The sequence below is a fragment of the Pithys albifrons genome, chromosome 3, assembly GCF_047495875.1.
Source record: "Pithys albifrons albifrons isolate INPA30051 chromosome 3, PitAlb_v1, whole genome shotgun sequence".
Taxonomy (NCBI): Eukaryota; Metazoa; Chordata; class Aves; order Passeriformes; family Thamnophilidae; genus Pithys; species Pithys albifrons.
This window is the reverse complement of record NC_092460.1, coordinates 61201938-61220612: the sequence shown is the minus strand read 5'-3', so window position 1 is coordinate 61220612 and position 18675 is coordinate 61201938. Positions and strand designations below refer to the sequence as shown.

The 18675-nt window shown below is 35.9% G+C and overlaps 1 protein-coding gene across 2 annotated transcripts in view; it reads left to right on the top strand.

Moving 5' to 3' along the window:
• PTPRQ (protein tyrosine phosphatase receptor type Q) overlaps nucleotides 1–17251 on the top strand; it is a 132018-nt gene extending 114767 nt beyond the window's left edge. For both annotated transcript variants that reach the window (XM_071552159.1, XM_071552158.1), the window contains 9 exons: nucleotides 30–111; nucleotides 4888–4978; nucleotides 6346–6422; nucleotides 8774–8908; nucleotides 9025–9150; nucleotides 11216–11364; nucleotides 13094–13229; nucleotides 16382–16505; nucleotides 16796–17251. In XM_071552159.1, the coding sequence (XP_071408260.1) occupies nucleotides 30–111; nucleotides 4888–4978; nucleotides 6346–6422; nucleotides 8774–8908; nucleotides 9025–9150; nucleotides 11216–11364; nucleotides 13094–13229; nucleotides 16382–16505; nucleotides 16796–16833 (958 nt within the window). In that variant the 3' untranslated portion in view covers nucleotides 16834–17251. The remainder of the gene's footprint in view (nucleotides 1–29; nucleotides 112–4887; nucleotides 4979–6345; nucleotides 6423–8773; nucleotides 8909–9024; nucleotides 9151–11215; nucleotides 11365–13093; nucleotides 13230–16381; nucleotides 16506–16795) is intronic.
• The last annotated feature ends 1424 nt before the right edge of the window (nucleotides 17252–18675 follow it).

The window sequence follows — 18675 nt, the reverse complement described above, 5'->3', positions numbered from 1 at the left end:
GTTTCTAATTCTTCTATCATTACTTTCAGGCCAATAAGCAAGAAATCCTTCCTCCAGCATGTTGAAGAGCTTTGCACAAACAACAACCTAAAGTTTCAGGAAGAATTTTCGGTATGTTGCTAGCAGTTGTCACAACATTGCAAGACCTTCAGTCGTTTCATGTGTCACATTTCATGTCCATTTTAAGCAGACAAGGCCGTGAAGGACTCTGGCCTTGATAATCAATACCCAATTACCAGGTTGATTGTTTAGAAAGTAATAGTACACTGATTTGAATTCTGCAGTCTGTACTGCAACCTTGTCAGAATTATTCACCTTAGTGTCAGCAAAAGATGATCTTTTTTAGACTCCAGCCTTGTCAAGAACACCATGTTTATGCTTTTACATATATAGTGATGCATATGTAGTTACCCTAAGAACAGGTAATTTAGAGTTTTTTATCATACATAACAGTATTATTTAACTGCTGTAAATATGTTCATTTTCCAGAGTGATGATGACCCAAAAAACACAGTGATTGTATATTCTGTGAAAGATTCAGGCCCCAGTCATACTGCCATGAAACTCAGAAATGTTTTTCTTTCATAGATTTCAGGGCATAAAGTAAAAAGCTTATGCATGGTACTTTGCTTTTTGTTCCTCTACAAATAAAAAGTCATACTTGGTATGCTCTTGAGAACCACCTCCATGTGAAAATCCTCCATCTCCCTATATGACTATGTGAACACAGCAAGCCTGTCTTGCTTTCTGCAAAGAGCCTAGGTTTCAAAATATACATTACAGATAATATAATGCATATATAGTTTCAAATTTAAATCTCAGAGTTTTCACTGGTTTTATTAAGTAATATTTTATGGCTATCATATTTTTTCTACCAATATCTTCCCTTCTTATTATTTCAGAATCTTTATCATCATTACCTTTTTTTAAAAATATAGTCATTTACCCTCCCAAAAATAATTTGTCAGTGTCCAGTGAGTTTATTATTCTGGATTTATAAATTTACCATGAATTTCTTACCAGTTGTATTAACAAAAATGCAGACTTAACAATTGGCTTTTCTTCTGGTAGATTATAATATTTCAGTTTATGAGGGAACACTAACAAAAGTGTGTAAAGATTAATGGTATTTCCTACAGCTTTTTTGTTATGCTCATTAGGTAAAATTCGTCTGGATTTAATAACAAAAAGCACCATAAAATTCTCTGAGCAATAAAGAGCTTTTTTTTCCTGAAAGAAGTGTTATTTCACTTGAATAAGAATGATTATGGTTACATTATGCATGACTGAAGAGATGAAAAGTTTTACAAGCAATAACATTTTCACATATTAACATTCATTACTGGAAAGTTTCTAGTATTACTTTCTTTAGGTGTGACCCACACTGGGTAAGCCTTACAGCATTGTAATGCTTTAAATCTTAAACAATGGTGTTTCATGAAATCAAAATCTTTGCAATCCACTTAAAATTTAGAGAAATATAAGAAACTGTGGCCTCACTCAACTATATTAAATAGTCAACTTCTAATAATCAGTTTTATATGTCATTTAGGCTTCTAGTAATTTTTCTCTCTGAGCTTCAGTTTCCACGTTTCAGAGTGTAGTGAGATCTTTCTGGATGACTTGTGCAAAGGCAGGCAGAATTTCAGAGGGAGTTCAGTCTATGATTCAGAGTGTACGGTATTTGTAGAATATCTTAACAGATGAATAATAGGATTGACAATGTATTTGAAACAACATCAGAAATGACAGTGCTCAGAAACAGCCCATGCACACAACAAACAAGCAGACCTCAGGATCTGCATTGTTCCCATTCACATTTGTCAGTTTCGCATAAATCACTTGAGGTTCCCATGATGTGTGTGGCAAAGATTACCTCAAGATACAAACCCGTGGACCATTCTATCTGAAGCACAGAACTAAGTGGTGAAACACTGAAACACATAGCCCAGGGAAGCTATGAATGCCACATCACACGTGGAAGTGTTCAAGTGGGGCTTTGAGCAATGTGATCTAGTGGAAAGTGTCCCTGTCCATGGTGGAGGGGACAAGATTGTGTTAATGCCCCTTCCAACTCAAACCATTCTATGATTCTATGAAAAGCATGGTGCTGAGTCTTTCTGGGCTTTCTGGTTGTCTCTGTACTAGTAAATTCAAGTATACTGAGGACTGGACATAAGAATATGACAGTTTACACTAAAAACTGCTAATGTATTCCCTGTTCTGAATATGGACTGTTTCAGATAGCAGTCTTCCAGGATGATTCCAAGATGTGTTTTGGTAGGTAAAGCAGCCTAGGGATAATTTACAATAGGCAGTTTACGGACAAAACCTGTGGTTTGGATTTTTCCAGCATAAATGTAACTCTTATTATTTCACTTAGTCTTGGAATCCAGGGACATTCCTGGTTTCATCTAATTTGCTGGACTGAACTGACCAAGATGGTGTGCCAGAAGATCTCTAGGGTTCAGTCTCAGTCTACATGGGAACAGGACCTGTCTGTAAACGTGATGAGAAGAGAATCTGGACCTCAGAATAGATCTGAATCTCTGTCTTGTCAGAAAAGACAAGTTTAAAGAAATCCTAGGGAGCCAAAGTAACTGGTAACGGGCACCACCTAGATGCTATTCAAACTTCCAGTTTTCCAGCTCATTCATGTGTATCTCAATAGCTTTGAGACATTAAACTTTTCTAGTAACTAATGGCAAATTACTGAAACAGAAATGCTTGCATAATTGTTTTGTGATAAATTCTGTTCATGAATAAAAAAGGAAAATGCCTCCGAATGCATAGCACCAGAGTGCCATATATGTACAACAGCAAACAAAGTGCAAATTAATTATTTCAGAGTTTTATAAATCTGCAATGAAATATTGTTTCTGTGACAAGTTGTTATTGAGTTTGGGAACCCAAACGGTCTTTCCCTTATTCTGAAAATAATAGTTTATACTGAAATCATACTGATGCAGAAAATTGGTATGAGACATTTGAGCACTTGTTCAGATATGGAAACTTCATTATGAAAATAACATAATTCCTCCCTGCTACAAAGTGCTGTACAGTGATGATACTTCTATACTGAATAACTGGCAAACTAAGACTTGGAGCAGTGAGGAAAATGAAGCAAGTTAAAGTTCACATGATATGGGATTCCTTGGCCCAAAACACCTGCAAAATGTCATAGGCATTTTGTGTATTTCCTTCCTTCATGCAAAATTCAATGACAAAATTTTGTGTGGGAGTTTCAGCTTTTGGAATAAGAGGAATTTTAACATCTCCACCCTTAGCTGTGTTTTCCAAATAAGGCTAACAAAATATTTGAAATAGCAATGAAAGAAAAGCACCATAATACAATTCTCCCGGTTTTCCATTTTTCATCTCCTCTCTCATTTATTTATTTACCAGTAGTTTATTTGCTAGTAGGTAAATTTTCTTTAATAAAAGACACTGTCTCAAATACCTGAGCAAAAGAGCACTTGAAAACAATTGAACCTGATAATAATAAAGTAAGAAATGTCGGTTTTTTGAGCTCCCCACGTTCCAGCACGAGAGTCAAAGACGTGTCCTTCATAGAAGTATAGTCAGTGCTCTAATTTATTGTTTATATTACACAGACACATATCGCGTACTTTCCGAGTCCACGAATAGTACAGGAATATTATTGGTTAATGGCTAGGGTGTGCTTGTTTTACCACGCAGCTGGATTGGTACTTTTCTCAAAACTATGCCCTTCTGTATCAATGTGTTTACCTGCTTCTCCTAACGGCTGCCGCATTCTTTCTATTGTTCACTGCTCTTCTTGAAGCAGGCTTAAAGATGCAGGGGCCCCGTTTCCCTCTCCATGGCCTGGGCTGTGCACATAGGCTTCCAATAACACACTGTGGCCTATGTTATTAAAGTATTCCTCAACATAATAATGCTATCTGCCCCACTTTTGGAAGTGGCTCATGCAGAGCACCGCCACTACTATTAGCAGACAACTTGAAGGAAATTTTGAAGGGATTATTCAGCACAAGCAGCAAAATTTTGTATTGTGCCCACTCAAAGCAATCTTCTTCAAATCAGATCTCTTAATTTATGTTTTGATAGATGTTGAAACAGACTTCCATATAACATTTGTCAAACAAAGGGAAAAATCTGTTACAATCAATGATATATTTGAAATTCTGCCTTTTCTGAGTTTTCTATTCTTTTACTACCACTATGAGATCATCACATCAATACATCTTCTCCATTACCAAGTTATGAAGTTGTCTCCACTCTTTTAATCAGCTTGAGAAATTATACCTATTTATGCACACAAATGTACCCACCAAATAAATTCTTCAATATGAATGATTTCTCCATCTCTGTCCTTCAGAATAGAACTAATGACCAGTTATGAAATGGCAGTACAACCCAAAATAACTCTTCCTACTTCTTCACAAACAGTCTCATGTACAATAGCTAATTGCCAGTTGTCTCAACTTAACTAAATTCTCATCAGTTCTCATGCCATGGCAAGAACTCTACTAAGCTACAGGACTCAGGAAAAGGCATTATTCAAGACTAAGGCTGAGTCAGTAAGGCTGAGCATATGAGTTCATGAAAAAAAAATCTGGAAAAGAACTACAAAAAGTGATAGACTGACTTTATGTAGGCTTGTAAAGGTGATAGTTCATGTAAGCTTTAATTGTGCAGCTTGACAGCATTGTCTTCAGTACTACATCTAATGGTGTTTAACTGGGGTTGGCAGTAAGGTGGAATGCTCTGTAATGCTTCCAGCTGTTCTTAGAAATGTACTTTTCTGCAGAATTACAGATTTTTTTCCTCTTACTGGATGATTGTGTAAAATTTTAAGTTCACTTAAGTGCAAAAGTTTTCCAACAAACAGTTATTCCCCTACAGGAGCTTCCCAAGTTTCTTGAAGACCTTGCTTCAACTGATGCTGATCTACCTTGGAACAGGTCTAAGAATCGTTTTCCAAACATAAAGCCATGTATGTGTGTTTACTGATCAACTTCTCCGTTTTACTGTCCACTTTCAATAGTGCAGCATATATTTGGAATGCAAGTGTATTTTTGTTTGATCTGCCATTGAGGTGGCATTTCAATCATGTCCACATTATGAAATAATTTTCTGTCAAGTTTTTTTTTTTAAGACAGTTTTATTTGCAAGTAGCTTTCAACTTGCTCTCACAAGCTTTAATATGCAGGTGCAAGAAACTGTAGCCTCAATAGTTTCTTAGCTTTGTAATTTAAGCCATGTAGCAAACCCTTTAAAATTCTTGCGTGTTGGGTTTTCTCCCCCTTTAGTACGAAGTAATTTTTTTAAACATAAAATCCACATGTTTGTGCATTTAGGCACCTCAGGAGCCTGGGTATGCTCTCTTGTGGATGTGTGTACATGTGTCACAAAAGTTCCCCAGAAGATCAGAGTAACTGTATAATAACTTATAAGCCCTGGATAGATATTATCACAGGAGACAGGAGTCTGTCTCTCTATATTCAACACTGCTTCATTTTTCAGTTAATAAGACAAGAAATGTCATTATTATTTTAGGCATTAGCTGTGATGTGAGATGGAGTGCATGGCATTCCTTGGTTAATAATGCTACATTCTGTGCTATTAACTTTTCAGAGCAGCTGTTCCTGCTATCTACTGCCTTGTTCAAGACATACTCTAAGTTGCAGTCACTAAAATGTATATTCATGACACACAATGAAATAGAAACAGATGAGATTCATAAATCTTTAATTTTGTATTCTAATTTGTTTTTCATAAGTTCAGGATCAGAGATCAACATGTTGGTGTTTCATATATGATGTATTTCTGCTTATGTATTGTGGGACCAAATCAGAAATCCTCAGCTTTTGGTATTTTTTTGTTGTTTTGTTTTTTTTTTTTAAATAATGAGTTAGGCTTATGTAAAAGTATGTAAAAGTGCAAGTATCTGACTAAAACTGTGACTTGGGCAGCAAGTGCATAGAAAAAAACTGTCAGATCCCTGCCCCCGCTGCTCTGATTTGCACAGAGGTTGTGTTTGCTAGAACAGCATGGCTTAAAGGACACAAGCTACTTTTAGGCAGAGAAAACTCCTGTACGTACATGAAATTGATGTTTTTGGCATATTCACCATTTAAATTAAAAAATACTATATGAAACACATCTGGAACATTAAAGAATGACCATACAATAATGGAAATAGGTTAAATTTCCTTTGTAATTACTGTTCTACTATGTCAAATACTGTTAGATTAGCAATAATAGTATTTTTTATTTATTAGGACTCCAGGAACACTTATTACATGTGTCTATGGTTTTTGAACAAATCTTTTACTTAACTAAACTTTATTTCCATGATAGACAATAACAACAGAGTAAAACTGATGCCTGATGCTGGTATTCCTGGATCTGACTACATTAACGCCAGCTACGTGTCTGTAAGTAGAAAGTCTCTCACATTTTTACTGTATTTGTTTTTCTGGTAGAAGAGGAAGTCAAAAAAACCAACCAAACAAAAAACAACAAACTTGCAACAGGAAGAACAGGATTATAATTTTGTTTTTATTCACTACAGCCACTGTTGCCGTGGCATTTTTCAAGTGACTTCTGTGGCACTGAACGTGACTAGTTAAAAATATACCTTATTCCATTTTCATTGCTAAGCAAGATTTCCACTAAGAATGAAAATGGTGTCCAGCAAATTGGTCTTTATAAATTGTCTTATACCATTGTCATTAAAGACAATAGTGAAAGTCCCACAGATGTCAATTGTTTAGACAGATGTTATTTGGTCTCTTGGTTCAGGAGTTAGAATGTTGTATATGAACAGGTCAATGTAAAACAACTGAATTGAAAACTTTTATTGAAATGGCTGATAGTTTTGGCGTGCCCCTTATTGTTTTTTGAAAGTTATGATGGAGGAAAATGCAAGCAGGTTTCTTGAGGAAGAAACTAATACTGTATTTCTCATCCTCAGCTTTCTTCATAGACTTTCCATTTTCTTTGTTGTCTACTCAGCAAATTCTTCATCTATGTTTTTACCTCATTATAGTTATGCATTAGATTTGTTTCAGCAGTGGCTGGTGATCTCACGAGGTCAAAACCTGATTTGCATTAAACGCTTTTCAAACACATTGCAAGACGTGCAGACTGTAGTCTAAACTGATGACACAATGGCAAGTAGAAATAGTCATTTCCTTGTAACTAAAACATTCACAGAGAATAAGCAATAGAGGTGAGAGCATCATCTTTTCTCATTAGCAAATGCAGGTTATTCCATTTATGTGGAATGTCTTTGTTGTGACAGCAGATAGGCAGACCCATGCCACTTGATGCTGGGACTATACACAGAATGACTGAGAAGGAAAATGGACAGCTTGGAGCATGGCCTAGTCTTTACTTTTCCTATCACTAACTGACATGCCATATCTTAGGCAGGGAACATGAACAGTAACCTCCAAAAAGTGACAGCAAAAGGCAGCCACAGAGAGTGTTCCTTGCTGAGATTTTGCTGGTCTTTACTGTGTACAGTTATCAAATTGGGTCACCATTCATCAGGGAATAGACAACTCTGACATTACCAGTTCTCAAGGCTAAATCTTTGCCCTTTAGATGCTCTCACTTTCCATATTTGCAGATGTGTAAATATATAAATGCATATAGCTGTAACTATGCAATAAGTGTGTAGGTGTATTTACATGCCTAATTATCTAGGAGGGTGTATATATATATGCACAAATAGAAAGATAGGAAAAGAAAATGGGAACTCTGCTGCTATTTATTTTCATTGGTTAAACAAGAAAAAGTCAGTTACTGAACTGTGAGCTTTGCATCCCTGAATTATAGTTTCTCACCTCACTTAGGGAGGATTAACATAGTTTCCCACTGCCACCTGTTCTTTATATTATAGATGGAGTAAGTAACAGGCAGCTGTGAATTATAGGGCTATAATTCCAACAAGGAGCTTTGGTGGTGCTATAAACCACTCTGTTGTTTTGAGCAATAAGCAGAACTCTGTGATATTATACACTGCTATTTCTACAGCATAAATTTATTGCTATTATTGTTATTTTAGACTTTATGTAGTACATAATAGTTCCTGTAGGTATGCTTTGTTGCTTTGAAGAAACAGATCATTGTGAAACCATGCACTGACAGAACTTACACAGATTTTTTTCAACCAACTTCCTTCTTCCCAAGTTTTACATCAATTTATAAATGAACTAAACAGTAGAAGCCTTTTATCAGAGATTATTTCTTTGAGTAAGCTCCAGCCCCATATTACAGCAGATCCCTGATGATCACTGGAAGAACAAGGTCATCAGTTCTGTATTGCACTAGCTCTCAGACTGCTCCTTAGTTGTTTCCCTGGTTCCACTGCTCCTTGGCGCCACTTAATTCTACTTCGTTGGCCATCTCTTGACATAGTTCTTGGTAGCCTCTGGCTAGATCTGCAGTAAGGCTAATATGAAAGTTTAGACAGTTTTAGATGGGAATTGATGACCTGATATCTCTGTAATTTCTCTGCTAAATGCATTTCTACTAGCATGGAATTTCCCCAACTTTAATAGAGTATTGGTTCATAACTGGACTACAAAAAAAAGCTGTTACTTCCTTAGGTTTCCAAGGCAGCCTGACATACAGTGCTTAGCCAGGCCTGTGCCAGTCTTAGTATGTCTGACCAGGTTTTACCCTTAGGTGTGGTAGATAGAGACACTGCTATGAGTCACATGCACACTCCTTTTTTTCTTTGCCAACCATTTTGTATAAAATATTTTCTTTTTCTTAGGGTTATTTATGTCCCAATGAGTTTATTGCAACTCAGGGACCATTGCCAGGAACGGTGGGCGATTTCTGGAGAATGGTGTGGGAGACAAGAGCTAAAACACTTGTGATGCTTACACAATGCTTTGAAAAAGGACGTGTAAGTTACCAGTGTATCAATTAAAAACATTTGATATAATTGGAAATTCTGTATGTTGTTTCTGTCAAGATTATAATATGATAATTGTTAATTAATTAGTAATCATCTCCCTGCAGATAAGATGTCATCAGTACTGGCCTGAAGATAATAAACCAGTGACTGTGTTTGGGGATATAGTGATTACTAAGTTGGTGGAAGATATTCAAATAGACTGGACCATCAGAGATCTAAAAATTGAAAGGGTAAGCCAGAACTGGAAGTGGATTGAATAAAACCCATCCAACACCCCAAAGAACATCAGATGTGCTCCATCCCACCCAACTATCACCCTCAGTATCCTTTTAATCTTTTAATGCATATGCACTATACTGCCTGACTGTCCTGCATTTTGTTTTCATTCACGTTTTATTTCCTGAGAATTTCTGTCAGAAAGAGATCAGGTATTTATCTGACAAGTTTTGAAGGGCCTGTCAAGGTTACTGAAACTCTGGTCGGGTGGGAGGTGAAGTTTCCACTTGGACTCCTCAATTGTCACCTCTAGAAAGGAGTAATCCTAACCATTCTGGAATCAGACAAATCCCTTTGAATGTATCCCTCTCAAATTAAAGGGAAAGATTCTCTGGTGCAGCTGTTTTGCAATGTGCCACCAGCCCTATTGGCCTCCACCCCCAGGAGATTCATCCAATATAAATGAGAATCATCAGTGTTACTCCCACTCTTAGTGCTGGGAAGAGGGGGTAGAGCTACAGCAGAAACCCACAACTATAGTTCCCCCTTTTTGGAAAAATTATTGCGAGCACTAAATCAAAGCAGCAGATAGGCTCAGAAAGCAATCTGGGAATAATGACCCAAGATTAAGTCTGCCTTCTTATGCACTCCCAGCATTGATCTGTGTTGTGTGTAATGCAGCCAGGTCCTAGGACCTGAACTTGACTATCCAAATGCATGTATTACCATCCTGTGGCATGTGCATGTGACAAAAGACATGCAGCATTTAGGGGATTGTCTCAGTGGTGACCTAATAAGGATACATTGTGCAGGACAACTGAACATTTTAAAATGATTAAGAGAAGATAAACCTTTTTTTCAGCTAAAATAGGGCACAGAGTAAGCAAGACTAGAAAAGGGACTACTTAGAGTAAACAGGCATGCCAGCAAATGTGAAGTCACCTGTGTTAACCGGGGAGAGGCTGAAAATATAATCTGAAATGACTACACGAACCATTTACTATAGGGTGACCTACCCTGCACAAGAAGCTATGCCCTTTATAAACATGTCATTAAATGTGCTGTATTGCTGGGTTTAAGATTGGACTTCATCTTCCATTCACAAGTGGGTGAATTCTTGATGACCTTCCACTGAAGATAAAAAGTGTAGTTGAGGCAAATAACTCAAAATTATTGCTATATTGCTTCTTGCAATATGAAAGGAGCAAGTGATTGATTCAAAGGAAATTTAGAAAAATAGGAAGTGGCTCATTACAGAACAGCTTATTAAACTGTGGTACTGTTTTCTGCAGGGTATTGTGAATGCTAAAAACTTACAGGGCTTCAAAAAAAAATCTTCATAATTTGTAGAAGAAAATTCTGACAAGTACTATTAAGTTTTGAGTCTCTGACTGAGTTCAAAATCACAAACTATTAAGAATGGAAAGGATATTTTGGGGAACTATAGATACATTGTTGTTATGTTTTATAACGTTCCCTCATATTTTTCCTTAAACACTCTTGAAAATGGCAAATTGATCTCAACAGGGCTTTGGAATGAACCTGTTCTTTCATTTTTATGTTCTTCATAAATGATTTCAGTATCAGATCATAACCTACTCTTTTCTTTAGGTTACTGTTGCTGCTGCTCCGATTGAGAGGGCATCAAACGCTAAGAAAATATATCTGTGTTTATCAGTGTATGTGTATTTACTTTCACTGTATCAGATTAGTCTAAGAGTGATTGCTTTTTCCTAAACAATTTTGACATCCTAGTTCACTAACTTCTAAACAAGTCATAGGAATTTCCACTTTCAGTCTACAAATTACATTGATATAGTGACTGAAGTAAAGTGGAGAGTGACTGCCAAAGTCACTAATACTTTCTGAAAGATAAACTTGATGCCATCTCTTAAAAAAAAAAAACAAAATCCTGCCATAAGTTCTATGCACAACAAGTTGTTCTTTGGTGCCAGTACATCTCATAATTATTATGATATTCTTTTTTTTTTCATGAAATTGCTTAGAAGGCTACATGTAACTTACTGAACCTTCTGTACCATTTCTTCTCTAAAAAATAGGTTATTTTATATTTTTCAGCATGGAGACTGCATGATGGTGCGGCAGTGTAACTTCACCTCTTGGCCAGAACATGGAGTCCCTGAAACAACTGCACCAATTATCCATTTTGTAAAACTTATCCGTGCAAGTCGAGCACATGATAACACACCAATGGTGGTTCACTGCAGGTAGGTATATTGACCAAATCATTGTTTAGTGTCTTAGAATTTCAAGTGCATATTAATGGGCAGAAGAACAACGCCAAAGGCTGAGTGCATGGATATGGTTCTACTATGCACAGCAGTGAAGATTTCTCTAGCAGTTCTTGGTCTTTTCTAGAAGGTAAAATGCAGAATTGTGTCTGTTCTTTCATTTACGAAATTCCACTTAGGCGATATAATAAATAATTACTTTGACAATCACCGTAAAGTACTGCTGGACTTTTATCTGTTTTCCTCTTTAACCATAAGAGGAATAACAATGTGTTTGTTTAAATTACTTCTGTTATAATTAGAGCTCTTCTTAACAAGCAAATATTAAGAATGTATTTATAATGTGCATGTCACATATAAGGAAGAAACTATTTTGAAGCCACAGAGAACGACAAATAAGAATAAAGGTTTGCATAGGCCATATTTCAAACTCAGTTGCCTGTAAACAGATAAAATCTATATTTAGGCTCTCAAATAAATGGTCTGGTGATCAGAGGTGTTCAGCTGTAATAGTTCCAATTGATTTCATACTCAATGCCCTAAAATGGCTGTTTCAAAGAGTGTGTGGGGAAAGCTAAAGAAAAGTGCATTTTTAGTGCAGATCCATGTTCTTGCTGAATGAATGGGCACGCTCCAAAACAGCAATCTGAACTCAGAGGTCTGCAACTGATTCTTTGCCTCATTTTCACTCAGTGTGAGTTAGGCAATATGTGGAAAGAAAAGCTGGGTTTGGTGCCACAAGACTCTTCCCTAACCAACCACATTATCAGGCTTGGGAGTTCTTTTTATTTGTCCTCAGTTTCCTATGGGTGCTACCGACAATGGATGGTAAAGCATCATTTATTAGATATCATTACCTTTGACAGACATCTCCCTCTTCTGCAAGGGCCAGAGAGACTATTACAGGAGAGAACATGTTCTTCATGTTTTCAGGACACTTACATTCTTTGTGGCTTCTCTGCAATGAATCCTATCCTCTTTTCCGATATGTAAAGGGACCAGCATGGACCAGATACTACACCTGTGCTCAAGTTCCTCATGTTTATAAAACTTCCTTGTGTGTTCTCATAACCAGAAAACTCATTCATTACTTTCTGCTCATTAGATCTTGCATGTTCAAGACTTTTGCTCTAGATCTTCTGATTATCTGCAGTAACATACCCTGCATTTATTGCACCTATTGCAGAGAAGTCTGACAGTGATTTTGAGAAAATCCTGTTCATTGTAAGACCTTTAAACAAAACACTAGCTAGAAGCATGGCTTGCACATTTGCACATCCTCCTTTTAAAAATATTTTCTTTTAAATGTTTTGCCAGATACCATGTTGTTTATCTCAAATACTAAAAGTATCTCAGAATCCAGGTGTAATTTCACAAAATCTTGTGGTGGTTTTTTTCCTGTCAGCTAGTGAGTCCTAGAAAATTAACATAAAAGATGTAGGATCTCTTCCCCACTTAAACACGTTTAGCTTAGTTATATCTCACTTGTCCAATTGAACTCCTTTGTAAAATCAAAATCAGAGCATGGCTTCATTCCATTCAGCAAGGAGACATGCACCTCACAAAATGTAAATACTGAAAAAGATTAAGGTTTTTTCCCAAAGTTTTCTTTTCACAATAAACATAATTTATCCAGAATATTCTAAGAAAATAAGAAAAGCATTAACATAAAAGCATTATTTTATTTTGTGTATCATGTTTGCAGTGCTGGTGTTGGAAGAACAGGTGTTTATATCGCACTTGACCATTTAACCCAACATGTAAACGACCATGATTTTGTGGATATCTATGGACTTGTAGCTGAACTAAGAAGTGAAAGAATGTGTATGGTACAGAATCTGGTAAGATTCTTCTATTCTGTTTTCCTGTTGTTAAAAAGTTAGTAATGTCATCATCTGTTCTACAAAACAAGACTAGAAAGCTTGTAAGAATCAGCTATATAAAACATTTTGTACCAAATCCTGCTTTTTTTTATTTCAAGCATTGTGCAAATGTATAGTCTGCATCTATTTAAGTATGGTTGTCCAGCAAAGTCTTGACAAGTGCTGAAAAGAGTGCTATTTCGATTTTAGAACCTAAATAACAACTTCTCAGTCTTTGAGAAGGTTTATTTCAAGTTTTGGGCAGAGAACAGGTGTTAAATTAAAAATGGATTTGCTCATTCACTCCTTAATTTGACTTTATTTACTACTTAACCGCATTTTTCTGCGTGTATATATAAGTGGCATAGTCCTCCAAATTTTAAAATATTCATTTATCTTTAAACTCATTATTTATTCCTTGATTCTTTTTCATTTGCTTCAAATAAAACAGCATGTATGGACAGATTTAAGCACAGACTTCAGTGTTCAAAATCAAGGCAACACTGGGTTTGATGTCTAAAAAAGTACATTTCTGGCAGACTTATTCAGTATGGATATTAGTTAGTGAAGACCTACCAGGGAGGAAGACCTCTACTATATCTGGATCTCTGAGTTTATCTAAAGGAGTAATATAAGAAATTAAAACTGATCCTAAATGTCCAGTGGAATAGAAATTAGCTGTATTTGCATAAGGCTTCTGGCATAAGTATCCTGCAGGCCAGATCTAACCCATGAACTGAAGGCTTTGAGTGTACAGCATGACTTGCTAACTTTTTAGTATGGATGAGTAGTTTCAGGATGAACCTTCTCATGACTGATGGATTTAAACTGATTTTAACGTAAGGAGACTTGCTCCATTGGCAATGCAATTGTGCTATTCCATATCACAGCAGAACATATGAAAGGTGTGTGAGAATATACAAAGCAATTAACCTCTCTTCATCAACTGCACTTCAGAAGATTTTGTGATACTCTGCCATGATGTATCTTGTAAGGTGCAATGTGATTACCATTCACATTACATTTTTCCTTTTGAAGTCTTGATGCAACTAAACAGTTGCCAGGACTTTCTTGTAATGATGAATTATGGGAATGGATTTTTGATGGTTGTTTTACATTTTTGATTATAAATAGAATAGTCTGAAAATAAATCAAAGGCTGGAAGAAAAATTAATGGGAGCACTCCCAAAATAAAATCATAAAACACTAAGAAATTTTATTACGTTTTTTGAAATATGCATAATTTTTTGGTACCTCTTTATTTCCATATTTGGGCAGGGACTAAGAAAAGGTGTGCCAAAATGCAATACAAAGAGTTAGTGTCATAGTTCTGATTTCCTAAAAAATCAAGTATTAATCTGTATGCTAGACGCAGAATTCTGAGACATTATTCTCTGTCCAGCTCATTTCTAGCTCATGTTTGTGAGACTACAAAAGTCAGATCAGCAACAAAACTTAACAAAAGGGAACCAATCTTGTAAAGCTTTATGGCGGATTCAGAAGTCATGCTATTCTGAGAGTTCTGTTATAAAACACTGTTGAGGTCTATTAATCAGATTTTACATGATCAGCACAGAAGATACAAAGAGAGGAGCAATTCCTTTCCAGAACTCAGTTTAGAGGTTCCCTCAGTCAAACTGTCTGTAAGATCTATGAGTAAAATAAGTGAAAACTGATTGCTCTCAGACATGTATTTTCCTTGTTTATAGCTTCAAAATAGTTTTCCTTTTGCCAACAGTCACCATCTATTACTGTAGCCAATGGATGCAGAATAGTTAAAAATGTCACTGATTCTAAGTAGGAAAACAACTTGTTACACATACCTTGCCCAGGTAGCCTGTTTGACTCTCACCTGCCAAACACAGAAAGATCTTCATTGCTACATCAGAAGCAGCTGTACAAATGCAAGATTATGGAGCTTTCAGTGTCTGCGTTCTGATTTGGGATAACCAATCTGAACTCCACTGAAACTTAAGACCTTCATTTGGACATGTTATTTTCTTGCCACGTACAAAGGCTAATTTGAAGTAATGCCATACTACTCCTTCGTTAAGAAAGCTATTGAAAAGCATAATGGTACTGTGTGCTTTGGGGGCCTGTGAAGGCTGTTATAGTTACCCACAGCTCTGGAGCTGCAGCAGTCTAACATACCCATGTAAGCATGGGTACTCTTGTACATCTGAAACATGTGAGTTGAAAATTCTGAAATAAAATGGCAATCATTGAGCAGAAAAATTACATATTTTTACCTGCGCAAAAGTCAAGGGCAATAAAGTGATTTTGGCAGTGATGTGCCGAGTCGATCTTGACAAGGTTCTAGGCAACATATTTTAGCTGACACAGCTTGAGCAGTGGGAAGTTGGACTACATAATCTTAAGAGGTCTCTTCCAATCTGCACGAACTTCTGATGCTGTGACCTGGCTCATTTTCTGCATTTACACATATTGTATCTTCTCCTATGTGAAGATACACTTAATCTATTTATTATATTTCTATCTGTTTTCATTCCTTTGTTTCATTTTTATATTGCCTTATTTTGTTTTTTTGCTTTTCAAACTTTATGTCCTTGGAAGTATCAAATTAACTTAAGTTGCCCACTCTTTGCATTATAGTCTGATAAAAATGAGGCTACAGTTCAAGAAAATACTGTGGGTTTTTCTGCTTCTAGCATGCTACTAGAATATATAAGTTTAGATTTACTTGAACTTTTGCATTTGAGTGCACCCTGCTGGTTTTCTCTATGCTAGAAAGAGGAAACTTTTCTTATCTAAATATTACATTAATGTGATTCAGTTTCTTCACTCTGAATCTAGTGGCAAAAAGTCTTCTCATACAGCAAATCTTCACAGGAAATTGTGGAATAGCCTATTAGTCTCAGTTATGCTTAGTGTAATTTCATATATCTTACTGTTGCATAAGGATTAATATGTTTTGACAAATTTTAAAGCACTATGCTTCATAATGAATAAAATCAGACCAGGCATATATGATATGGTCACTGAAGTACTGAGATTGCTGAGTTAAATTGCAGTTACTTTGAGAATATCTAGATCTTACTTTAAAAAAAGGAGTTTTGGTATCAGAAGTGCATTTTCTTTTAATTAAGCATCTTTAACTTCACATATTACAGGCACAATACATATTTTTGCATCAATGTGTATTGGATCTGTTGACAAGCAAAGGAAGTAGTCAGCCCATATGTTTTGTAAATTATTCAGCACTGCAAAAGATGGACTCTCTGGATGCCATGGAAGGTAAGGAGATACAGACTTCTCAAAATGATTTTTACATAGTAGATGATATGACTTGTCCAGCTTAAGAAGCAGGATAAAACCATACTTTGACATGCATTTTTTGGCTTCAAAAATGTAAATATCTAACATTTTGCTGCTCTTTATTCTTCCTCATAGTAGTAGTCATTGCTTGAGCTTTCCACTTCTTTTCCCCTGCAAGATCTTTTAAATTCAACGAAAAATAGTTATCTACTATTTGTTACTATTTGTTTACAAGGTAGGTTAACATAATGTATCTGTTTCTTTTGCAGGTGATGTGGAGCTTGAATGGGAAGAAACTACCATGTAAATACTGAGAGTAAATATGCAAGAAAATGTGATTTTGAAAGTCAAAGTCATATTTTTCTAAGCACAGGGGCCAAAGCGAATTCCCCTATTTTGATGATTCAAGCAAATACAGACGATCGAAGCATCATTTCTTCTATCAATGTGCCTTCATAAATTATAGTATTTTATTGAGAACACTGAACAATAATGATTTTGAGTACTTTTGCACAGACTGCACTGCTGGTGTTATATGAATTGTGCATTCAATATGTATTTAAGTATAAAGTGTGTTTGAACAAATTCCTTTTTTTCTGATTATCTTTGTAAAAGAAAAATGAGCCAAATGAGATGTAAAAATTTCATAATCCTGTTGACCTTATTTTGGTGTGAATTTGCTGTGTTCTGAGTGTTTTGGTTTAAGTAAAAGCTAGTTTCTTGAATCATTCTTACTACAGTGGCTTCAGTGTTGTCAGTTCTTGCAGATTAATTCCAATACCATCACAGTGATCTTTACCTAACTGTATGCTCTTGTGTTTTGAATACTTTTTTTTACAAGTGGTAGCATATCAGCTCATGATCCTGAACAGCTGAAGAGTCACCTTCTGACATGTAGAGGATTATTGAGCTTTTACACAGCACACAGTAGCTCTTCAGGGACACTTGGGACTATTTAAACTGTTTTATAATCAGCAGGTTGGTTTTTTTAAAATATATAATGGTGATTGCATATGCTCAGTGCAGAAGAAAGTATTTTCCATTCTTGCTACTTTTTCAGACAGATAATGTAAAACTATAAATCTGTTATCTATTGCAATGTATATGAGATTGACTTATGTACTAGAATGTTTAGAATTCATTCACAGTTCTTGAATGTAACACTATTCAGTATTCGAAAGGTTGTTCAAAATTTAATGTCAACATATTTTATAACAGAGTTGTCAAGTAAAAATGATGTTTCTCCTTACTCAGGCTTGGGAAGTCACTGTAGACACTGAAAATTATGGGAGTTAATATTTGGAGATTTAATAATACATCTTCCACTCCCACTGATTATTATTATTATTGGAAATAGATGTAAACAGGAATGAGAGAAGCAGGAAGCTCTTATCTTAGAAGCAAAACAAAAACTGGTACAGTAGGAAGACTAGAGAGATTATTAAACTGTGTGGCTTGGTTTTAAATGGAAGTCATAATATTCAATAGATATTACCAGGGGGAAGTGCTGATCACTAAGTTTTTCTCTGTGTAAAGAAATGTATCATCATTCTGAATAACACTGAAACTATGACCTTAATCTGAGTGTAAAGCATAATAGCAGAGACTTTGGAGCTGCCATCTTATGCTTAAACAGAAGAAATCAAAGATGCCTTGTTGAGGCATCGAGCTCAAGAATTCAGACAAACCTCTTCAGAACACCAAAATATGTATGTGAGGGGTTGTGTTTGTGTGGACACACTTTGTGAACAGAATAGTAAATGAACAAAACTTTCTATTTCTGAGGTGTAGCTACCAGATGAAAATTCTATGTGGTATGTAACCTGCTACTTTTTCAGAAGCAAATGACAGTAGGTGTTTTTAGAAGCTGGCAAGGTTGGTACAGTGAAGAAGCTTTGTAATTTAGCAGAAAGTGTCAAATATCTAAAATGAATGTCAAAAGACAGCATTTAAGGAGATGGCAGTGGTCTACAGAGGTATTTGAGCAGCTTGTCTTCTGGGAAGATTGACGGTATTGTAAACATCACCTGTCAAGCTAAAAAGTAAACAATGCCTTTTAAAGCTGGATGGAGCCAGAGAGAGGTGATGTCCACAGCTGTTCAAGTCTCTGGCAAAGCATTCGGTACAGCTCTAGTTTCATTTGGTTCCT